This window comes from Capra hircus, chromosome 2, assembly GCF_001704415.2.
Source record: "Capra hircus breed San Clemente chromosome 2, ASM170441v1, whole genome shotgun sequence".
Classification (NCBI taxonomy): domain Eukaryota; kingdom Metazoa; phylum Chordata; class Mammalia; order Artiodactyla; family Bovidae; genus Capra; species Capra hircus.
This window is the reverse complement of record NC_030809.1, coordinates 23,839,744-23,865,389: the sequence shown is the minus strand read 5'-3', so window position 1 is coordinate 23,865,389 and position 25,646 is coordinate 23,839,744. Positions and strand designations below refer to the sequence as shown.

The following is a 25,646-nucleotide window of genomic DNA, read 5'->3' as shown; positions in this document are numbered from 1 at the left end:
AGACGTACCCAGGATCCCTCGGATTTATCCCAGAGTGCTGTATCGTTATGTTCATTTTCTGTGTGTGCTGCAGACATGAAGTTTGAGGAGTCCCATCTACAGTCAGACAGTGTCTAATATAGAATTCTCCAGTATATGTGTTACATTTGAGTGAGGTTCAATCAATACCTTCATTCAAAAGTCATGAACTTCAAAAGAACCAGAAACACTTAGATAATTACATAAAGTTTACCTTAATAAAATAATTCTTAAAGAGCTCTGCCGTATTAAAAAAAAAAAAAGCTAAAGCAAAAAATTAAAGATCTACAGTAAACAAAGTGATAAAAATGACAACCTTCAATCTGATGCCCTACTTGTAAATACACGATTAAGCTGAGGAAATATTAGATATTAAAAGTCTCATAATTACTTCATAGACTAATCTGAGTTATTTCTTTTTTATGATGGTTCTATTTTGGAGTTGCTCAATTTTTACTCATGTTCTTCCACACTTCTCCAGCCATTTTTCCCTAAGTATGTCTGGCAAGATCAGTTAAAGAGGACATTTTTCTCTCATGTTGGATTCTCCAACAGCAAGCACACTGTTCTCTTAGGAAGAACAATAAAGGATCCCTAACCACTGCAACATGATATTTGACCTCAAATACATGCTGAAAATGCACAGGTAAGACATCAAAACAGGGCACCAAGACAGAACAGTAGAAGTTAGTTCTCCCTAGAGGGTCTGATCACTTTTACTACCTCGTTATATAGAACTTTCATTTCAGGAAGCATGAGTGCGACATAGTCACAATAATAACAGGCAGCAGCAAATATTTCCTTCGGGAGATGAGGAAAGAAAAAGGAGAAAGGCACATACTATTCAGGCAACAATAATATTCAATGTTCCAAGCAACCCTAATAAACAGTAAGTCTTCAAATATATTAGATATACATGAAAACATATTGGAAACAAAAATATCTCAAGCAACTAAGGGTACTTGTAACATAAAAGATAATTAAAATAGCAGTATTAATAACTATTATTGCTGCTGTTATTAATCTTTATTATACTATTTATGATAAGGGACATTATAGACACTATTTTCAGATGTATCAAAATCTTAATAAATACACAGAGCTTGTAGAAAACACAACCTTATTGGAATGCCCCTCATATTCAATTAAAAGGTAAAATTAAAACCTTGCCTAGATAGCAGCTTCTAAGGCATCAAAACATATAAGTCCAGTCATTATCTCCCAATTAAAAATAAAATAAAATTTAAAATAACAATAACAAAAGCACTTAAGTCCTATACTATCTTTGGTTGTTTTCCTTAATTCCAGCCCTGAAAAATTAATGACTTCAGGACATCAAAATCAGATACTCTGTATCTGGATTGAAATGACAGCATTACGTGTATCACTACACAATTTAAAAAGCTAAACATTTAGAAAAAATATTACAAGATATACTTTACACTCAAAATCATGGATTATAATACAGTTTCCATCCTGTCAGAAGAGGATCAAATGCAACAAAACACACTGCAACAAATTTATTTAAATTCGCTCAAAAATATGACATGGAGTTAAAACACTGCAAACATTCGGTCTATTGAACTATGAAGCAGTTTTTTTAACATCCAAGCAGTCATATACAGTATAATACAGATATGAATAATGATAAATATATCAAACAACTTTAATTTTTGCTAGTGAAAAAAAATCCCTTTTAAGCTATTTTTGGCATGGTGCCAGAAGCCCTGTCATCTAACTAAATTCAAGGCACTGCTTATTTACAGGTTCATAACACGTAGCACTTGTAGTTTTCAAGTAGATGTATGGTTAAAAGGTAGGCTTGTTCATGTATTCTTCCATTGTCTGAAAGAGAACAATAGATTAAAATGATTTCCCCTTATACCACATCCTTCAAGAGACTGAAAATTTTGAAAATTTCTTCATTCTTCTACTCATTTATTATGCCACTGGTGAAAAGAAGCTTTTGTTTGTTTGTTTGTTTGTGGGATTTTTTTGGTGTTTGTTTTTTTTTTTTTAATTTTGGCCATGCTTCACATTTTGTAGGATCTTACTTCCATTACCAGGAACTGAACACAAGTCCACAGCAGTGAAAGCACAGTCTTACCACTGGATGGCCAGGTAATTTCCAAAAAGTTTTGGGAAGTGTATATGGTCATAAATATTTGCATTCTAATCAAGAAAGGTGGTTCAAAGTGTGAGTGTAATTTATATACACATCCTTATGGCTGGAATTAAATAACTTTCAACAGATGAAAAGCTAAGTTTGACTGTAAAATCAATGCCTGATAAGAGAAATGCTTAAGCAACAGCTGCCAAGCTATCACTGTTGACTTCAGAAAAATGTACCTGCTAAAATGACCATGGGGACCACTTCCAGGAACAGGTATTAGAGAAATCTGAATGGTATTTGTATGACATACATATCATTGTTGTTTAGTCGCTAAGTCATATCTGAGTCTTTGTGAACCCATGGACTGTAGCCAGCCAGGCTCCTCTGTCCATGAGATTTCCCAGGCAAGAATACTGGAGTGGGTTGCCATTTCTTTCTCCAGGGGATCTTTCTGACCAAGGGATTGATCCCACGGCTCCTGCTGCATCTCCTGCATTGCAGGAAGGTTCTTTACTGCTGAGCCACTAGGGAAGCCATATGTATCATTACAGATACAGAATATTTTATTGCCAAGACATAAAGGATAAACAGACCATAATACTTTAAATTTCTTCCATGTATTTTGAAAAGGCTTTCCTCCAAAGTATACAAATTATGTTTCTTCATCCTCCTCATCACTTACCAAGTTTGCTAACATGCCACAAGACCATAATTCTTTCCCAGTACTTAAAAAAAAAAAATGTTTAAGTGGATTGACAGTTACAGGCAGAGTTAAAAATTACATTGATGTTGCAAACCCTTTATTATGCATGATGGATGGGCTTCCTCTTCCACTCTGTTCCTGTTATAAACATATACTTATGCAACACAGTGGCCTTTGAGTTGAATCAGTCAGAGAACTCAAGGGGCCAGCTTTAGGTAATACCCCTTCTGCTTCTGTGTAAATAATGTACAATCAGTAGTGTTCAACCTGTTCTTCAGCTTGAACTCCAGGGGACGTGATTCACATGCACCTGCCAGTGAAGACATCCACCAGCAAGGGCCGAACAGACCAGACCATGGCTAAGCAAGATTGTTCAGAGGATATTAGGGTTAGAAATCAGGTTTCTTGTTTCCACCAGCTCTGTTTAGAATTCCAGTCCTCCTCTGCTGAAAATACTCATGCGTCATCATCGACACTTTCTTACAAAGCTCCTACACCTCCTGGATGAGCAAACCCACACCTTAAGACCTCTGCCCTGTATCTCCTCTTATAGCTATTGCCCATATCTTTTTTGGGGGTGAGGAGGCCTACGCCTTGTGTGACTTGGGGGGTCTTAGATCCCCAACCAGGGATCGAACTCATGCCCCATGCATTGGGAGCATGTAGTCTTAACCACTAGACCAAAAGGAAGTCCAAGATATTGTCCATGTCTTTAAACGGGCTAACACATTGGCCAGGAGCCCATGACTGTCTCTCAGTACCTAGAGTTTATACCATTTAACTAGGTATACAGGCACTTTGGTGGTCCAGTGGCTAAGAGTCTGTGCTCCCAATGTAGGGGGCCTGGACTCAATCCCTGGTCAAGTAACTAAATCCCACATGCCGCAACTAACACAGGAAGATAAACAAACAAATAAAAATAAATATTAGGAGAGACACAGATGTAAAGAACAGACTTTTGGGCTCTGTGGGAGAAGGTGAGGGTGAGATGATTTGAGAGATTAGCATTAAAACATGTATATTACCATATGTAAAACAGATAACCAGTGCAAGTTTGATGCATGAAGCAGGGCACTCAAAGCCCCTGGGACAACCCAGAGGGATGGGGTGGGGAGGGACGTGGAAGGGGGGTTCAGGATGGGGCACACATGTGCGCCTGTGGCTGATTTACGTCGATGTATTGCGAAAACCACCACAATATGCAAAGTAATTGTCCTCCAATTAAAATAAATTAATTAGTTAAATACTAAATATTAAAAATAAATAAAAATTAAAAAATAAAAATGTATACAAAATTATGAATACAGAGTTGGGTATAAAGTTTAATTAGAATGAGAAACAGTGAGAGTAGATTATAAATTTTCTAAAAAATTTTTAAAAGTCACAAAATCCAGAACAATAGCATATGGGTTTCATCAATTAAATGCCTGATACACTTCTATAATAGCTTATGTATTCATTAGATGGCCACAAAGTCACTGCAGCTGAGATACCTTACCTTTGCAAATTTGACCACAGGAGCTTGCAGCCTTGGAAAGGGCCTGGCCCAGGAAAGGCCTTGGAGTTGTCACTTCACTGGCCTCACAATTCATTGGTCTCTTGTTACTGGCACTGATTCACACCACTGAGGGAATCAATCTGCTAAAGACTGGCTGCCCTTTCAGAACTCGAGCTTGGCTGCTACTCAAGTTACATGAGCCAATGACATATGTGGTTGGTATTTTCTGGAGCTTGTCCCTTTAAAAGTTGGAATAGACTTTTAGGCCCCACAAGCTTAAAGAGCTCTGCCCTGGCCTTTCACAAGGACTAGGGCATCATGGGACTCCAGCTATCTACCCAGCACAGCAGTGCATCTTGGGCATTCAGCACCAGGAATGCTATATTTTATTGTATTATGATTTGGTTTAGCTGCCTAATATGTTTGTGCTTTTCAGGGAGACAGTGTTGGGTTATACCTAGTCAGTTCTCATGAATCCCAACCTACACATACATGGTATCTCATTGCTTGACCTAATGAGGTACCATTTGACACTCCCTTCTTTATTTGTTTTCTAATTCTGTGCTCAGAACACGTTTGTCACTCCCACTGGTAATCCCAAGAGCACCAACCTCTGTATTTGAGGATCAGTGTATTAAAAAGCAGAGGCATCACTTTGCTGACAAAGGTCCATATAGTCAAATCTGTGGTTTTTCCATTAGTCATGTACAGAGGTGAGAGATGAACCATAAAGAAGGCTGAGCATCAAATAATCGACACTTTCAAACTGTGGTGCTGGAGAAGACTTTTGAGAGTACCTTGAATAGCAAGGAGATCACACCAGTCAATCCTAAAGGAAATGAACCCTGAATACTCACTGAAGGACTGATGCTGAAACTGAAGCTCCAACAGTTTGGCCACCTGATGCAAACAGCCAACTCATTGGAAAAGACCCTGATGCTGGGAGAGACTGAAGGCAAAAGAAGAAGCGAGTGGCAGAGGATGAAATGGTCTGATAGCATCACTGACTCAATCGATATGAATTTGAACAAACTCTGGCAGAGAGTGGAAGACAGAGGTGCCTGGCATGCTATAGTCCATAAGGTTGCAAAGTCAGATACAACTTAGTGACTGAACAACAATATCATCTTCGTCCTTTCAGAGTGTCCTTTTTCTTCTAATCATTTTGTACCAGTGTCCACAGGTACCTTCAAAATAAGGTACCTCCTAAAGTCATCCCAACCAGTTAAACTCTTCTTTCATTCCATATTTTCAATGTCTAGGAGAAGGAATGGCAATCCACTCCAGTACCATTGCCTGGAAAATCCCATGGACAGAGGAGCCTGGCAGGCTACAGTCCATGGGGTCGCAGAGAGTCGGACACAACTGAGCGACTTCACTTAGCCCCAGTACACTCAGAATAAGCTTCGAGAATTTAGAGCTTAAAACATAGAGACAGTCTTTTTATTCTAAAAAAACTTTTATTGGGTAGGGGTCAGGGAAAAGTCCAGGGCCTACTTTGAGATGTTCGGTTGTACTAAAAGTAAAAGGAATATTATAAAGGCCTCCGTTAAACATCAGCAAGTACAAATCACGCTTAGGTCCAAAAGACAGGGAAAAAATAAAGCAATAATTTTTTCTCTTTACCCAATTATATTACATGTGTCTATTCATGCTCAGCGGCTCTGACCAGATACACAAAGCAAACCATACATACAAAGTCAATTTTTCAAGCAGCTCCTCAAATGTTCATGGACTTAGCTGAAGTACCAGATCCCAAGAGAACACTGGTGACTCTGTTTCTATTTGGCAGGTGTTGCTAATTCATTGAGAGTTTTAGAGGACAGTCGTGATACTGCCTGCTCACTATGGGGACATTTAAGAGGACAGTTGTGATACTGTCTGCTCACTATGGGGACAAGCTGGCTAAACGGGGGGCCCCCTGAGACCTACCTATCAAGACCTTCCACTCAATAACCAGGGATATGAAAGACCAATCAATGTTTCATTGTGAAGGGTTTCTCTCTTGAAATAGCAGACATTCCCTGCTTCCCAGATTTAACTGGAACAAGAAGCACCATACAACCTGCAAGCCCTTTAAAACTCTATTTCCTAAGGAGGGAAAACAAAATAACCTAGGAGTGTCTTGGCCCTAATTCAAGCGGCTTTAATTACTAAAGTTCCAAAGACCCTGTTAAATGCCTGTTTCTCCTATAAGGTGATTCCACAGTAAGGGCCTTGAGGATAGAATTATAAATAACTCCCTGGCATATTTTAAGAAAGGTTGTTCTGTGGAATTTCCAAACCAGTGATTTCTCAAGTACCTTGTAAAATTCCCTTCCTGTGGCATTTGGGGAAAGCCAAATGAACATCAGAAAGTTTAAATGCATTTTTTGAGGGGATAACACATCTAGAGATAAATGCAGCAGCTTCCTAATAGGCAAGCACAGAGGCTCAGGGGTACCCTGTACCTTTCTCAGTATCCATTCACCTGAGGACTGGTTCCCTGGATGGGCAGGAGCAAGTCATCAGCTCAAAGATGTGCCAAAACTGTTACTTGGAAGTCATTCCTAATGTTGTTTTACTAACTCAAGCAAGCTCTTATTTCCAAACAGCAGCAAGAATGGCTTTACTGCCAATTTTTAAAAGATACTTCGTAATGCTCTGAGATGTTGTGACCTGCTGTCATGGAAACAGAAAGACAGAAAGACTCAACGATGCTGTGAGAAGAAGAACCTAGAGGTGGCAGAGCAGGCACGGAACCCAGGCCCTCAAAGGTGTGCTGGGTCAGGGGTCAGGCAGATCATCTCATTTGGGAGGGCAAAGGTCAGTGGGTGAAGCGCTCTTTCTCATAGTGACTGTGGGCTAATGTAGGTAAGTTCCCTTATTAGGGATGATGTAAATCCGGACTGGATCTATAAGAAAAGCCCCATAGTATTTTATATAACTATCACAGAGTCAGGAGCATGACCAAATGGATGCTTCAGGGCCCATTTATTCCTTGACAGCAAGCTACAGAATTCCCAATTTATTTATGCAAATAGGAACACACACACAGCCTCTCCAGGAAGGCAGGAAATTTTAATTAAAATGATAAATGCCACTTGCAGTAATAAAGCTCCAGTAACCTTGGCAAATAGAATAACGATGTTATTCTATTCATAAGGCGGGTATTTTAATGCAAATCTTTTTATACCCCCATAAAATTATTCTTGAAAAGAACAGCACCAAGTATTTTATACCTTTTTGAGAGGGAGGGATCGTCACTGATAAGGTCAAACATGAAAAGCAAAGACTCTGGAGCCCAAGTGCCTGGGTTCAAATCTCTATTCCATGATTACTAGCTCTGTGAAACTGAGCAGTCATTAAACTTCTCTGTGTCTCAGTTTATTCATCTTTAAAATGAGGCTAGAGAATTTCCTGCTGGTCCAATGGTTAGAACTCTGTGCTCTCACTGCTGAGTACATACATTCTGATGCCTGGTCAGGGAACTAAGTTCCCACAAGCTGTGGTAGAGCAAAAAAAAAAAAAAGGGTAACAATATACCTCTTAGAGTTGCAGTGATAATTAAATAAGTTAATACATGTAACTTACTTAGAAACTGTACCCAGCACAAAGTAAACAGTAAGTGTCAGCTAATACATCACCACCACCACCATCTTTTCCCAGGGCATGAGAAAATGTGTACTGACCTCCTGTAACATATCAGAATCCTCAATGGCTTTGACAGCAGATTTCTTGGATGTTTCCTGAATCTCTCCACCGATGATAAACTCATCCAGGATAAAATAAGCCTTTTCAAAATTAAAGATAATATCTAGCTCACAGACCTGGTAAGACAAAAGCAAATGTGTTGATAAACTTGCCGCAGTATCAGGGGAAACACATGCCAGGGATTCAAGCTTTGCAACAGTGACACCCCTGTGGCACACCAAAGATAAAAACATCAGATGGTATTTTTAAGGCCAGAAAAGCAGAACTAGGGGAATCTGAGCCCTGAAAAAAAGTAAAACCACATTCTATTAAAGCAGAGTATGTCCACAGATAATACTGTTTAATGTCACAACAAGAAATTTGAGGCTCAGTAGAGGTGGGGAGCTGCCCAGTTCATCCTTCCATCAGCACAGATAAAAGCTGAGTCCTCGCTGACTTCAGGCACAAGGGCAGCTTCGTTGTTCCTGATCACTGGTCTGTAAATTTGGCTCCTGGCTTTAGAACTCTCAGAAGCTCATTCTTCAGAGGCAAATTAGCTCAACTGTGCTAATTTTTCTCAAAACTATGTCTCAAAAAAGTGGTTCTCAAACTTCAGAGTGTGACCCAATCACCCAGAACGCTCACTGCAACACACACTACTAGGCCCCACCTCTGGAGTTTCCCATTCAGTAGGTTAAAGCCTGAGAGGCTGAACGTCTAATGGGTTCCCAAGTGAGGCTAATGACCCTGGTGTGGGGACCACACGTGGAGAACCACTGCCACTGTCACAGACCAGTGCAGAGGCTGATAGATTTGGTTACATGTAGCAAGTAGCAGGAGGAGGCAATGGCTCCCCACTCCAGTACTCCTGCGTGGAAAATCCCATGGACAGAGGAGCCTGGTGGGCTGCAGTCCATGGGGTCATAAAGAGTTGAACATGACTGAGCAACTTGACTTTCACTTTTCACTTTCATGCACTGGAGAAGGAAATGGCAACCCACTCCAGTGTTCTTGCCTGGAGAATCCCAGGGACGGGAGAGCCTGGTGGGTTGCTGTCTATGGGGTTGCACAGAGTCGGATACGATTGAAACGACTTAGCAGCAGCAGCAGCAAGTAGCAAGACCCATAATCCAAATAAGGCTCACTTCTAATGCTTCCACCAGCCAGCCAGCGAGGCCCCATCCCTACCGTATCCCTTCCCACATAGTCCTCAACTCTCCCTTTCCGTACCCTCCAGAACGTCTGCTCACTGGAAGCTTTCAGGCCTCTCTCACCTTCACTGCTCAATAGCACTTGATACACTTCGCCAATCCCCTGCTTGAAAATCTCCTCTTGATGGCTGCCTGATGCTGGCAATACGACTCAATGCCTGCTTTCCTCCTCCATCTCAGGATTCTTTCCAGACTCCTAGGATGGTTTATCTCTCCCTGAACCTTGCATTCATTTAAAAAGTATTTACAAAACGCTTGAGACACACCAACAGACAAAGCAAAAAAAAAATCTCTGCAGCAGGATGCTCACATCCTAGGGACCCACTTTCCTCTTAAACACTGATGCTTCTCAAGAGAGCCTCTTTGCAACACATACATTCTCCTGGATGATCTCATTGACTCTCTGCAGCTGGGTCTTGCATGCAGGTGACTTAGCAAACTGAGATGCCTGGGCCTGATCTCTCTCAGCAGTGCTCATCCAGTACCTTCACCCACTACCCAGACATCTCTCCCTCCATATTCCTCCATCCAAATCTTTGAATCCCAAACTGAAGTCAAGCCTATTCCTTTCCCTTTAGTCCCTACTTTGCTTAGTAGCTGCAACCTCTATCTAGAAACTCAATCTCATTTATTCCATTCCTCCTCTCTCTCCCTTTTCTCCCTCCCTTGGTCTCATCCCTCTCAATTTGATCACCAGCTCCTATGGATTCCATCTTGTACATAAGCCCATAACCCTTCCATTCTTGCCTATTTTCACTGCTGTTGCTCACACCTGCAACATCTCGTGCTTAGGACACAATAGAGCACGTCCTAGAAGGAGTGACCTTCTCGGTGGTGTCTGTGCCCACAAGAGGCCAACGACCACTAATGTCTCGCTAACGTGCTCATCTGGCTCCTTTCCTTTGTGATGTCTTCTGTCCAGGACAGTCTGAATTGCTCAGCATGGTGTATAGGAATCTCTCCAGCCCAGCCTGGGGCTTGCTCGCTGGCTTCCTGTGCTGGCACCCGCCCCATGCTACAGCTACACATTCTACAGACTCACCCCGTTCTTTCCTGCCTTTGCTCTTTGCACATTCCAGGAATTCCTGGAACATTCTCTAAATGTCCTTTCCTTTATTCTGCTGACAAAATCAAGCTCATTTTCCAAGGACAAATTCAAAAGTTATGAGCAAATTGATTCCCCCAAATCCACATTTCTCCCTTTGAGATCTTGCATCACTTCCTATATGTTTCCTCTTACATCTTGTGTGACTGAGTATACGCTTACTTATCAGTCACTTCCCCTTGTCCTGTGAGCTCAGGCATAGATCTTGCCTTAGTCATCCTTGTGTCTCTAGAACCTGGCACATAGTAGGATACTATAAATGTCTGCAGCATGAATGAATGAATCAGCCACCATACAGGCCTTGCTTTTATGCTGCTGGGGACTAATGGCTTACCAGATCTACAGTCCTCTGATTTTTATGACTTTACATAAAATGGATGTCAATATTTTAACAAATTGCTCTATATATTTATGCTTTAGGTCAATAAACTTGCAGACTCTCCAACTGAACCTAGAAGCATAAGCACAAATGAGTACAAAATCACTATAATATATGGCCAACTCAGATAAACTAACCTAACTAATCTGCAAGCATTACGGTCTCTTCATTCGTTAGAAAACATCATCAATTCATAAAGTGTGGCACTTCTCTGGTCCAGTGGTTAAGACTCCACACTCCCAGTGCAGGGGTCAGGTTCCATCTTTGGTCGGGGACAATCCCACATGCCACATGGTGTGGCCCAACAAAAGAAAAAGGAAAAAGAAACCAACAGCTGCATGTGTGTAACACACACACCTAAGTTCCCTCTCCCTACAGGGTCTGACTCTTCGTCTCTTTCCCTCTCTCTGTCTTTCAACACATATACACAAACATACATATATGCATATATGTATAGTTTAAAATGAGAATCTGTTCACTGGGACATAATACTATAATCTAGGATTTCCTAAGACCATTATGGTTTCCTCTTGAGAACAACCATCAGAAAAAAGATGGCATTACAAAAGTACATGTTTTCAGCTTATAAACCCATTCTTTTATTTCTAGAACACTTTCACTCCAGGAATCTGAATGACAATGGAACCAAGTTTCTCAGGCAAAAATGTGGAAAGATCAGAGTATAGGTTAAAAGTAGAGCACTGGACTGGGGATAATATCTGCAACATATGTAATAGAAAGGGAAGTATACTATCCAAGATACAGAAAGTGAAGTGAAAGTTGCTCAGTCAGGTCCGACTCTTTGTGACCCCATGGACTATACAGTCCACGGAATTCTCCAGACCAGAATACTGGAGTGGGTAGCCTTTCCCTTCTCCAGGGGATCTTCCCAACCCAGGGATCAAACCCAGGTTTCCCGCCTTATAGGCAGATTCTTTACCAGCTGAGCCACAAGGAAAGCCCAAGATATGGAAAGAATTCTTGAAGATCCCTAAAATAAATACCACAGCATAACAAAATCAAAAAAAGGCTGTCAAGAAGCAATTAATAGACAAGGCAAGAAATGGAAAAGCCCAATACACATCCAATGACATATATAGCCTCACTAGTTACCAGAAAAATGCAAACTGAATTAATGACCATCTGACTATTATGAAGAGCGAATACCCATTGCTGTTAAGTGTATGGATAAATAAACTCAGACTCACTGTTGGTGGAATTTGTAAACTTTACAAGCCATTTTGAAGGCTCAAATTGTAGTATCCATTAATTTAAAATGTACAAATCCTTTGAGCCAATAATTCTTTGACCCAATAAAAGAATTTATTCCTAGGCTATACCTAAACTAACGCACAATAATATGTATTAACAACAAGGATAATGGTAGCATCATTTGTAATAACAATTGGAAACAACTCAGAGTACAGCCATAATGGAATTGCTTGAATAAAGTGTAGTCTACCCCTACTTGGTATTGTATTATATACCAAGGAAATTCTATGTTTAAGTTGGAAAGAGCAAAGTAGATTTCCATGGATAGGCATGGAAATAGTTTCTAAGACAGGCTAATAAGAAGAACAACAGAAAGTTGCAGAATAATATGCATAATGCAATCCCATTTTTTTTACTTAAAAAACTGTATACATCTAGAAGGATACATAAAAAATTGCAATTTTAAACAATATAGATAAACAGGAAGAAAGCGTCATAGATTAGACATTCATGCACATCAAAGAAGGTACAAGAAGTAAGCAGTTACCAGAGGTCAGAAGAGGCGGGAGGTCAGAAGTTACAGTAGTAAGAGCTGGGGAACCCCAGAGTTCAAGGCAGGTGTAGACCAGGAGTCGAGGACAGACAGGAACCTCATTAGGAGAAACCAGCAACCAGAATCCTGTGAAGTGAACTTGACAGATACGAATGCAAGTCCTCTGGGACCATCTCATACCCCACTCTCCACTCTCCGAGCAGCAACTATCCCCAAGGCCACTGGCCTCACCAGCAGCCACAAGGCAATTAATTTAGTGCATCAAGTTGCAAAGGATGGGATAAGGTCAGGTGACGGGCAAAGCCAGATACTCACAACACCCACATACATACACACGTGCACACTTTGATTATACAGTTACTAGTTCCAGATCATAAGGGAACTTGCGGTGTGCTGCACAAGTTCTATTGGCCTTAGAAAGAATGCTGCAAATGAGTAAGACTCGTATACAGCAATTCCAAAATACTATTTGAAATTCTTTGAATCTAACCCCAAAGGGTTATTGCACCTGAGAATAAGACGAGAACTTGAGATCTAATGCGTATTTTTTCAGCTACTATCTAATTACTCAAACATTACTTCTAATTATACCTTCAGGGTGCTGCCCCACTATATCAGATATACACCTTTGATGCTCAAATGAGTGTCCTCCATTTTATGCAAAAGCACATGGGTTCCGTGTTAATAAACACATGAGCCCCTTTCCTTATCTTTTCTCATTTTTTTTCATGTCTCTGTATTCTGGAGAAAAGCTTATAAAAAGAAGAAGCAGTGGTCATTTAATGTTATCTTTGATCCCTTAGCCTTGTGCTTGACTACGATTTTCCTGTAATTTGGCTTGAGGGACGTCTATTATAGCAGAACACACACTGTAGGGAGAGTATCTCCGGCATTTCAATAATTAAATCCTTTTAGGACCTTCCCTTACTGAATTCTGTTCTAAAGAAAATACAAAAAGTTCAAGCTACAAACAGCAAGTACATATAAAACAATAATCCAAAGTATAGAGTACATAGCAACTGACAGTTTACAAAGTATTGTTAATTACACTACATCTCTGATCCTCACAATAGCCCCCATGAGCTTTAGCAAAGTAAATATTTCTATTAAACTTTGTGCATGTCATTTTTCTTATCTTTGAATCAATGATGAGCCAAATCATGGGTCTGGCGAGAGAGCCAGCTGACACCAGGGTCCAGGAGGACACACAGCATCCCTCTGCTCACAACAGGAAAACTCCCTAAGTCAAGATCAAACCTCTCTGGGACAGCAACATCCACACCATCAATAAAATTTCATGTGGCAGCCTGTGATGGGAAATTGGCAGGTGTCTAAATCCTCAATCTGACCCTTATCTCCTGACCCTAAGAGGCACTGCCTCTTAGCTTCTATAAATTGGGCTTCATGCTACTTAAGGAAGAACAAAAGATTAACTAGTTAATCCCTATAAATCTCTTGGGAATTGAAAAGTGCTAAAAGAAAAAGAAATACATAACTGAAATAAGTAGCCTGAGATTTTGATTCATCTGTCACAGGAAGGTAATATTTTCTAGGGTTATGAGAAGCTCAGTACAGGTATTTTTCTGAGAGAGTGTAAGGATAAAACCCAAGGAAACCTTCAGTATCAACACAGAGGAAAGAAGACCAAAGAGAAATATATTATACCTGAGATGATGTCATGAGACCCAGTATTGCTGGGTTTACTCATCACAGTTAATTAATAAAAACCAAACACCTACTGGGCACAGAGCCTTAAGCTGCTCTTAGCTTAATGAAAGATTCATTGAATTTTTTTTAGTGCATTAAATTTTGGTCCATGACAGAGACAGGGCTTCTAAAGGTATGCCAAAATAGGATTAAAAATTAATGTCGGAGAAATTGGAATGCATTCTGAGTCTGCTTATCCTTTAACTGGGTTTAGAATAAGTGAAGGTTATTCAAATTCCCTTGAGAAAGCAACGTGTTCTGAAACATCTGATATTTGGTCAAATAAGATTGAGATCAAAATTAAATCCCAATTCACATTATCACTGTTGGATACATCTAAGAAAACACAACAGGTCATACCACAGTGCAGAAATGAGGGGGAGAAGGCAGGTTATGGGAAAGTCTGAGCCTCAGGAGAATTCTTCTGCAAAAGGCCAAATCAGCAGTTTATTTCAAAAGAAAGTACTGCAATGTCAGAATTCATTTGAATAACTGAAAGCATAAAATTAAATAAACTCAAGTTTGAAAACATGCCATTACATACTTGGAAATATCTCTTTAAAAAAATGAAAATAAACTGGGTGAACCAGGAGACAGCAAAAGAAAAATGGTCTGTCTTATCACTTCTAAACACTGACCAACAAACTGAAATTTCTGAAGCAATATTTGGGTCTTATAACATCATTTACAAAGGAAAAAATTAAAAAAGGAAGAATCAAAGACAGAAAGGAAGGGAGGGAGGGCAAATTAATCCGGAAACCTTCCGAGTACTCATCTTTGTGAAAACTGTTGCAACAAATCTTATAAAACCTTAACCAGTACCTCTAATGCTGCTCATTCTGTTATATAGAATACACTACAGAAAACTCTTATGGAAGCAAATTCTCCCAACAGTACTTAAAAATCTTCAGTGAACAAGGGAGTAGGGAAGAGAGTATTACTAAGAAGGACACATTTTCCTAGTCTACTAATTCATTTCTTTGGACTGTAAACTAAATAAAAAGTTTCCGGAACATTTGCTGTAACTTAGCCCAGAGCTGGTTCCAAGTGTCGGAAAAAAGAAACACGTAAGTCCCTGGTCATGATCTCTAGACACTTGCAATCTGGTGTCAGGCAAATGCTGTACAAATTGAGGATAATATAAGGCTGTTCCATGTTGCTGGAGCACTGGATATGCACGGATAAAAAGACAGAAAAGTAAGAAGGTTAGAGAAGTGGGGTCTGGGACCGATGTGTAGAACAAGAAAATGCAGGGCTAAGAAATTTGAATTTTATCCATTAAAGCTGGAGGAGAGTGACTGAGCAGGCATGTCATCTGAGATCTGTGCCTTGGAAGGATGGTGATAATGAACAGGCCAGAAAAGGGAAGCAGAGATGAGCCCAGAAACAGAAAGGGGCAGAGAGGAGGTTTTAAGAAAAAAAAAAAAAAAAAGCAAAACTGTAATACCAGTGAGAGTGAAACAAGGAGATGAGTTTCAGTCCAGTTTGAATAGACGGAGGGAGACTTAAGTAAAGGGTGAAGAAAGATGTAAGAAACACTGTCCTTTTGCACTGAAAGATCCTGGGACATAATAATTCTAATCACAAGACTGAAGAGGTTTTCAGAAGATGATTTTAGTCCTTGTCACATTAAGGCTGAGATGACCACGAAGAAGCCCAGTGAAGACCGTCAGCAGCAAAGTGAGGAAGAGTCATCTGGTGATAGGTTTCTAGAAGAGAAAGTCTAGTAAACACACAGGAGAGGAAAAACAGCCAAGAGGGCATTTCAAAGGCATGAGGAGGGAGGGAGCTAGGGAAGATATCAAGTTGCAGTCAAGAGTCAGCAGAACTCAGGGTCAGGGTGAGATAGAGAGGAGCTGATTTAAAGACAGGGTTGTGATGAGCAAGAGTGCAGGGCTGCAGAGACACGAAGGCAGGTGAAGAGTAAGGAATCATCACTGGTGTTGACCATTAAGATTTCCTTGGAGGAGTAAAAGTGAAGTCAAGCCATAAGCTGCCACAAAGCAAACAAGTTCTGGCATAAGAGCAGCTCTGAGAGTAGGTTAAAGTGAAGTCGCTCAGTTGTGTCCGACTCTTTGCGACCCCATGGAATGTAGCCTACCAAGCTCCTTTGTCCATGGGATTTTCCAGGCAATAGTACTGGAGTGGATGGCCATTTCCTTCTCCAGGGGATCTTCCCAAACCAGGGATTGAACCCTGGTCTCCCTCATTGTAGACAAACACTTTACCGTCTGAGCCACCAGGGAAGTGGCTCAGAGTATGTTACTAGGAGGTAAATGCATGGAGGCTGGATAGCAACGTGAAGGGAAAGGATTTTGGTCTTCTTTCTTTTATTTGTCTTACATACAAATAAAGTAAAAAACACTTGGGTGTTTAGTAAAAGAAACCAGAGTATGTATCATGTCCAACTCTTTGTGACCCCATGAACTGTAGCACGCCAGGCCCCAGGCTCCTCTGTCCATGGCATTCTCTAAGCAAGAATACTGGAGTGGGTTGCCACTCCCTTCTCCAGAAGATCTTCCCGACTCAGGGATTGAATCCAGGTCTCCCACAACGCAGGCAGATTCTTTACCGTCTGAGCCACCAGGGAAGCACCCTCAAAAAAGAAACCAGCGAGGGGATTAAAAAGTCATAATAGAAAAGAGAAGACAGTCCATGGAGACGAAGGGACAAAATATTAAGGAATCCTTCACAAGTAAATTCTAGTTCATGGAAGCAAGGTGTCTAGTTGTGGCTCGGGCCTAGAGATACACAAGCCACCTGCATCTGATAAGTTTTGGATCTTCCATTTACTAAGAGTTATGGGAAGTAGGGAAAGCCTTCTGTTCTGGTCCTCAGCACAAGCACAGTTCATACCTTAGACTTGACAGAGAGAGAGAAGAAATGTGATGACAGACTTAGAACTGAAGTCAAAGTTGGGGTGGAGACCAACTCATTCTAAACACCAGGACACCACTTACATTTCCAAAGTATTTGTCCAGCAACTCCACATACCGATGCACAATCTCTAGGGTCAAGAGCTCATTGTCCTGATTTTCTACCGCACAGCAAAAATATAAACTAGCATACCTTAAAAAGGAAAAAAAAAAGATAACGTAAAATAGGATGACACATTACACAACCTGACGATGGTTTTTTTCTATGAATATGCAGTTACCTCCTCCTCTCCAGGCAGTCTCCCTGTTCACATTCAAGAGGGAAACATCATTCACCACATTCAATATCCTCCCAAAATGTAAAGCAGCATACAGAAAAAAACATAGTGGTGACTGGATCATTTCTGTTCATTATGTGAAAGATCCTCAACAAAACTGTACCTTGAGGTGCTGTGATCAGGGGACGGAGTCCTTTAATCGGGGGCTGTTCATGCTTCTTTGGATGGTGATTTGTCCTGTCTAAAGTCCAAACCCCTGACCACGGGGCCCAGGGGCCCACAGTGCCCATCCTCTCGCTTCACACTGTACCACAGTATATCCCGTCCTCAGCTTGTCAGGTCCTCCCTCCCATGCGTGTTTCTTCTGCCTAGAATACTCCTCCCCTCCCCATTCATGGGGCTCTCTTCTACTTCTCCTGGAGCTCTGAGCGTGGATGTCCTTGCCTTCAGGAAATCTCTGTCCTCTTTGACTGCCCTGGATGCCCCTGCCATGCATTGCTGTGCCTCCCCTTCCCCCAAAGAGTGTCTAGCACCATTCACTCTGTATTTCATGGCCTGTCTCTGCCCCACTAGATCAGTGGCTTCCCAAAGGCAAGTACTGAGTCTGCCATGTTCACTGTTGTTAATCCAGGAGCTGTAAACAGTAGCTGTTGAGAGAACTGCTGAAGTCTATTCTTCATGTAATAGTTTAAATCACAACTGAACCCAAAGTTGTAGAAACCAGCAGGCAGAGAGAAGCAAGTATTCCCTTTTGCCTTTCCATCCCTGGGATGCTTATTACTGTAAGGTGCCTTCGCTTACATCTCTCATGATGCTCGTATGAAAAGCTTTGACACAGGGCCCAGCAGAAGAAGCTTTGCCCAGGCACTTCCTGGTAATTTATTCCATTAAACATAGCCTTCATTGTTACCCTTGTCTTTTCCCTTCTGATTTTGTAAACATCCCTTGTGAGAGCTCTTCTAATGTGCATTTTGCTTCTGAAAGTTGCAGTATGATGTTAGATGCAGGGTCAGATCAGTTATGTTCTGATCCTGGCTTAGGCATCAGTTATCTGGGTCTTTATAGGCGAATAACTTAACCTCTTGGGGCCTCAGTTTCCTCATCTAGAAATTGAGGTCCTTTTCTAGTATGGTCATGCCATGGCAACCAGGTGCAGCAATGAGAAGATATAAAGGCTTTAAAGTCGGGAAAAAAAATCTGGATTTTTCCACCAGCTACCAGTCAATTATTGCAACTGGGGATTAACTAGATTAATTACTTAAATTCTCTGTAACTTCAGTTTCCTCATCTGCAAATGTGAATAACAAAGAGCTCCTCATCTTTCTACCACATTAGCCTTTTTTTCTATAGCATGTTACTAACTGAAACTGTTTTGTTTACTTAATAGGTGAATAAGTTCCAAGAGACCACGAATGCTCTGTCTTGTTCACTACTGCATCTACAGTCATTGGAACAGTGTTGGAAATATAATAGATGCCCATAAGATATTTCTTGAATGTATGCATACATTATCAACATGTAAATTATCTTAAATAAGTATCTAGAATCCATCCTGGTACAGGGAAAACCATTCAATAAATGAGAGTTCTCTTCTGTTTAGTCTACTGGTACAAACATTTGGGCTTAAGCCTTCAAAGGTTACAGTAAATGATGGAATTGGTGCTGCAATCTAAAATGCTTAGGATTAAACAAACCAAACAGTAATGAGAAATTCAGTTCTCAAAAAGTTACTCACACCTTTTATAAACAAGTTTTAGCTCCTTCCAGTCAACAAAACTGCTTGTTCTCTGACCTCGGGAGAGAATAATCTGAACAATTTCGCGCGTGATCTTTTTCCTTTCCTTGTCAGGGAGAGTAGTGTACCATTTCTGCAGCCGTAATTTCCCTTGTCGACTGAAGAGCAATATGAAATGTATCTAGAACAAATAAAGGACAGAAAACAAACAGAATTTGGTCAGATAAATCATTCTACCATAGGTATTAAAATTGAGCAGCAGGGTTTTCAAAGGATTATAAGTTGAAAAAGAGGAAAAATACCAGCATGAAAACTATCCCATCTGGAAATGACATTTAACTCAAAAAGAACAAATAAATGTATACAGTGCAAACAGCTTATTTATACTACAGGAGAGAGAGAGTTTCTCTTAATTAATTTTATGAGTCACAAACTCATTATAGGGATATATCATTTCTCCATTTCTCCCACCTCCCCAGTCCTGGCAACTACTGTTCTACTCTCTGCTTCTATGAGTTTGATGTTTCTAGATTCCACATATAAGTAATCCCATGCAGTATCTGTCTTTCTGTGCCTGGCTTATTTCACTTAACATGATGTCTTCTAGGTTCATCCATGTTGTTACAAATTACAGGATTTTCTTCTTTTGCAAGGCAGAATAATATTCCATTGTATGTATATGTATGTATGTATGCATACACACACACCATACTTTCTTTACCCATTCATCTGACAACGGACACAGGTTGATTCCATATTTGGGCTACTGTCAATAATGCTGCAATGAACATGGGGGTGCAGTTACCTCTTTGAGACACTGATCGCCCTTCCATTGCAAACATACCCAGATGTGGCATTTCCCTTGGAACTATACCTGGAAGTATTATCATATGGTAGTGTTACTTTTAAATTTTTGAGGGACCTCCACACTATTTTTCATGACGGCTGTACCAATAGACATTCCCACCATTTGTGTGCAAGGGCTCCCTTTTCTTCACACCCTCACCAACACTTCTCATCTCTTGCCATTTTGATAAAAGCCATTCTAACAGGTATAAGGTGATATCTCATTGTTCTTTTGACTGACATTTCCCTAATGATTAGTGATATTGAGCATCTTTTCATATACCTGTTGGACATCTATATGTCTTCTTTGGAAGTATGTCTCTTCAGGTTCTTTGCCCATTTTTCAATCGGGTTATTTGTTCCTTGCTATTGACTTGTTTGAATTCCTTACAGATTTGGGGTATTAACCTCTTAACAGATGTATGATTTGTAAAGATTTTCTCCCATTCCATAAGTTGTCTTTCTACTCTGTTGTCTCATTTGCTGTGCAGAGGCTTTGCACAGAGTTTGATGCAATCCCATTTGTCTATTTTTGCTTCTATTGCCTATGCCTTTAGAGTCATATCCAAAATATCATTGGCCAAACCAATGTCAATGTCAAGAACTATTTTCTGTATGTTTTCTTCTAACAGTTTTACAGTTTAACAGTTTCAGGCCTTACATTTAAGACTTAATCCATTCTAAGTTGGTTGTTGTATGTGAAGTGAGATAAGGGTCCAATTTCATTCTTCTGTATGTGGATGTTAGTTTTCCTAACCATTTATTAAAGAAACTGTCCTTTCTCCATTGGGTGGTCTTGGCACCTTTCTCAAAGATCAAACTAAGTCTCAAATGTAAGTTCTTTGAGGATTACTTGGCTGAGACATGTAGAATCAAATTACCTTTGGCATCACAATAAATATTTAACGATTTAGATAGTGTTAACCACACTAGGGAGAAGCCTGATTTTATTTTCAATTAAGTTTCAAAATGTGTATTTGAAATGCATGTTCCCATTTCAGTGAATTTTAAAAGTTTTAAATGAATAGACGACACTGTGATATGTAGAAACTTACTGTGGAAGCTGAGGGGGTATCAAAGATTAGTTTTTCAGAAATTTTCAGATGATCTGATCTTTGTTTTATAAGAGATTAAGTTTTCTCAGTCTACAGTAGGAAAAGATCAATTCCAGAATCATAATTTATTTTGTAGTTTTTGTTTTTTACAAAATAAAATTCATTATTGAGGCTAATTGCCTCATGGAGGGAATGATGTATACTAGGAACGAAAATAATTAAAATTCTCAAACTTTAAAAGTATTCAACCCTTTTTATTAGAGATTTAGCTCTGAATGGCACAGCATATGTCATATATCACACAAACTCAGCAGGTGGAGATTCTGAAGATCAAAAGAAACCAGGCTCTTTCCTCAGAGTATCCCCTACCCTCAACTTATAGAATTTGAGGTCTTCTTAATTAGTTATATTCTTTCTTAGGAAAAAAAAAAAAAGACCTTATAACAAGGTCTTGAAAAACCAAGACATAGAAAATGAATAGAAAGCAAGTTATAAAGTCCTGCTCATCTAGCCATTTTAAGAAAAATCACTCTCAGTCTGGAATTTTAAGCATCTAGTTAGAACATAGCATTTTCTTAAACACCCATTTCATTATCAGTGCAGGTACAGATAATTCAATAATGAAACTACTACCACTTTCTAAGAATCATATTGAAAGATATTTTTAACTTCTAAGAAGAGATCATCATAAAAGTGACATTCTAAAAGTGCAAAATTGGATGGGAATAGAATAATAAAACCTCAGGATCTTGAGAACAAGGTTCAGCTTTGGATTATCACCAGTAGATAAGACTATTCAGTCCTATTTCAGTGAATGGTCAGATCTTTGCTAGAGAAATGAAATTCACATATTTTCTGGGTGTTGACTTTGCATTTTCTGTCAGAACATTTTCTTCTTCCCATGTAACCTAAATCTCTTCTGTTACAATTTAAACCGATTTTCCCTGATTTTATCCACAGAGCATATTAAAAGACAATATATCACTATCCTTGAAATAATAAGTAATTCTCCACATATTTGAAGACACGCTTTAAAGTGTATCTGGAGTCTTTTCCTTCCAGAAGAAATTACCTGGTTTCATGTCTTCTTATTGGTTCTATTACCAGATTTCAAAACTGTCAGTTACAGTTCCTCCAGGACTACTTCACAGATAAATGTCACTTTTAATTTAAAGAGCTCAGATCAATGCCCAAAGTTCCAGTGAGAAGCTGGAATTTTTGCTGAGTTTAATTGTGGATTACTTTCCAGTTCTCTTACAACCTTCTCTCAAGATCAAGTGCTTGCCTTCTTAAATGGATCAACAAGGTACAAAATAAACAAAGAACTCTTTTTCATTCTAACAATGAATTCAAAGAGAAACGATGATCAAGAACATAATACCCACGGTCATGAAGTCATTTTAAATATAAAAATGTGTTTCAGATTCAAAAGAAGCAACAAATAGATTCAAGTTTAGCCAATCATTGCATTGATTGAGGCAGTGTTGAAAGATTTCATTCTCTCAGGTTCTGCTCTGAGGAAGAAGTAGCTTGTGTTGCAGCGTCTGGTGTCTGTTACATCTCAAACTGAACAACGTAGCATGAGAAAACTGGTGGCATGAATTGCAGTGACTCTCAGGAGTTCACTGCCTCTAGCAATTAATGTTATCCAATTTATCTGCTTAGTCATTCAAAGCATATTTGGATAATACGTTTCAAGAGATTAATCAAATACCATTTTTGATTAGCATTAGCTTAAAGAGTATGAAAGAAAAAAAGGCAATTGGAAAGTGTTTTCTTCCTAATATACACAGAGTCGACTTAAATGCCAACTCCAGAAATAACCCTAAATCCAATGCAGTGTGATGAGCAAGGCTGACTTCTTAACTGCTCTGGCCTCTGGTAGGCATTTGGCTTCATCAAGATCTCCCTCCCTCATTCAAGGTTAACCTGAGATGATCCGAGAGGAAATAATCACATTAGCAGCAAAATTAACTGTATTTCAGAGACCTTAAAGTACAGATTATTTATTCACTCAATGCATATTTACTGAGTACCTACTATGTGCACCATGAACCTACAACATAAAACTTCTTTATCTTCTTTACCTGAACAGCTTTTAATCAAGACAAAGAGTCAAAAAAAAAAAAAAAAAAAAGGTAAACATATTTAATTAAACCACAGGCCTTTACGTTCTCTGGTGGTGGTTGGTGGTTTACTCACTAAGTCATATCTAACTCTTGTGACCCCATGGACCATATCCTAGCAGCCTCCTCTATCCATGGGATTCTCTAGGCAAGAATACTGGAGTGGGTAGCCATTTCCTTCTCCAGAGATCTTCCCAACAAAGGGATCAAACCTGGGTCTCTTGCACTGCAGGTGGATTTTTTACAGACTGAGCTACCAGGGAAGCCTTACCTCTTCTCTCCCGAAACACCACTAAAATGACAATAGTAACATTTCTTTAATGCATTAACCCTCAAGGGCCAGGAGAATGGCAGGGGATGTGATAGCAGCCAAGAGATTTCAACAATTCTTTGGAAGATGGAAGGAAACAGAAGACTGATAACTAACTTGGCAAAATAAGGAAAATTCTAGCTTAAGAGGTAGATTCCAAAGAGGAAACCAGAGAAAGCCTTAGAGCAGCACTCAGGGGTACCACGGCCCCCCAAAGTTCTAAAAACAGGGACACTGGCTAAAGGTCTGCCTACAGAGTGGCTGGCATGGACCACATATGGCACTCCTGAGGGATTACAGTTAAGTGAGAACACTCATGCATGTGTACACACACACTGCACACACACACACTCCACAGTAAGCTGCCAGCTGCTTTACTCAGGGGTACAGAAATTAAGTGGAGTTCAGGCAGCTGGGGCATCTCTTGGCTCAGCTTCCTCTGGCCCCCAGTCAGTAACGGGAAGCAAGCAGCTGGCAAGGCCAACATAGCTTGGCTTACCCAACCTGAGAAGCTCAAATTTGTGCAAAGCCATATTTCTTCCCAGGTGGCCGAGTGGTCAAGAATCTGCCTGCCAATGGAGAAAATGCAGGTTCAATTCCTGGGTCAGGAAGATCCTCCGCTCCAGAATTCTTGCCTGGAAAACTCCACAGACAGAAGAGTCTGGCAGGCTCCATGGGGTCACAAAGAGTTGGATACAACTGAGCACACACATGCATACACACACACACACACACACACACACATACATACTTCTTCTTTACTTAAGGCTTATGTTACCTCTCAGGGGATTACACAAGTAATCTACATCCTCAAAAAGAAATATTTACAGACATCTACAACCCTCCTGGATCTTAAACATAATTCAGAGCTGCAAAGCTACATATGCATCTTCACCAAGTGAGAAACATATTCCTCACCTCTACCACCAAACTCTGTGATATAGAAAAGCTCATCTATTAATTAGGAAATTGAATGATTCCTCCCTGAAGACACTAAATGGCAGAGAAAAGATCTCTAGGTACTAACAACAGAGCCTCCCAGGCCACCTGACTATGCTGCCAGAACTGTCTATTAGCATCTCAGCACCCACTTTTAAATATGAGTAGAGGCCAAGGATTACCTGACATCTGAGAATAGTCTCTAATGTCAAAGAAAGAGACTGAAAAGAACAAATAGGAAAAAAAAAAAAAGTAAGTAGTGGCTACAGTAAGAAAGCATGGAGCAGGACAAACTGTTACACACACATATACACACACACACACACATGAGTATGCTCAGAGAGTTCAAAGAAGATGGAGTTCCTACATCAATAAAACAAAAGCAGGGTTCTATGGAGGAAAAAAGAGACAAGAAAAAAACTCTCATGAATGAAAAAGTACAATAACCAAAATAAAGCCAAAGGACTCTCTGAGAAAAGAGAACAAACAGAAAAACAAAAGGAAAATTAGAGGAAAAGATAAAACTATCGAGGAGTCAACCCAGAAGGTGCAGAATTCAGAGAGCTAAGACAGAGATAATGGGAGAAAATCTCAAAGAAAGAATTTAAAAAATGTCCTAGGTTTAACAAGATGAGATGTCATATTAGATAGGCTCATCATGTGCCCAGCACAAAGAATTTTAAAAGGACATTGCATGAAAGAACTCTTATGATAAGGAGAATAGCTTAAGAGATTCCAGGAGGACAAAAAGTTCACACTCAACAGATCAGCAATCAAAAGAGCATAGGACTCCTCACCTGCAACTTTTGGAAAACTAGATGTGTACACCCAAGCAAATTATCAACTCAGTGAAAGAGAGGAAGAGACCTTTCAATTTTCACCCTTGCATAGACTAAAAATGAAGAGAAAAATAAAGAAGAAATTTGCATCCAGCTTCCCTGGTGGCTCAGTGGTAAAGAAATCTGCCCACCAATGCAGGACGCACAGTTTCCATCCTTGGGTAGGGACGATGCCCTGGAGAAGGAAATGGCGACTCACTAACAGTATCTTTTCCTGGGAAACCCCATGGACAGAGGAACCTGGCAGGCTACAGTCCATGGAGTTTCAAAAGAGTCAAACAACTGAGCAACTCAACAACAACAAATATCTTCCTTAGGAAGCCACTGGAAGATGTCTCTCAGCAAAGTGTAGGAGAGAGTTAGATATGGTTACCTAGAGCACAGGCTTCCCAGGTGGCACAGTGGTAAAGAGCCTGCCTGCCAATGCAGGACCCAGACGAGACACAGGTTTGATCCTTGAGTCAGGAAGAT

General features: G+C 40.0%; 1 protein-coding gene across 2 annotated transcripts in view; it reads right to left on the bottom strand.

The window, feature by feature from the left end:
* Positions 475-25,646, bottom strand: part of AP1S3 (adaptor related protein complex 1 sigma 3 subunit) — a 69,398-nt gene continuing 44,226 nt past the window's right edge. The window contains exons 2-5 of one of the 2 annotated variants that reach the window (XM_018058906.1): positions 19,063-19,241; positions 17,132-17,240; positions 8,004-8,141; positions 475-1,863 (exon numbers count right to left, since the gene is read on the bottom strand). In XM_018058906.1, the coding sequence (XP_017914395.1) occupies positions 1,828-1,863; positions 8,004-8,141; positions 17,132-17,240; positions 19,063-19,241 (462 nt within the window). In that variant the 3' untranslated portion in view covers positions 475-1,827. Of the gene's footprint in view, positions 1,864-7,414; positions 7,818-8,003; positions 8,142-17,131; positions 17,241-19,062; positions 19,242-25,646 lie in introns of those variants that run through there. The other variant, XM_018058907.1, reaches the window with a different exon arrangement.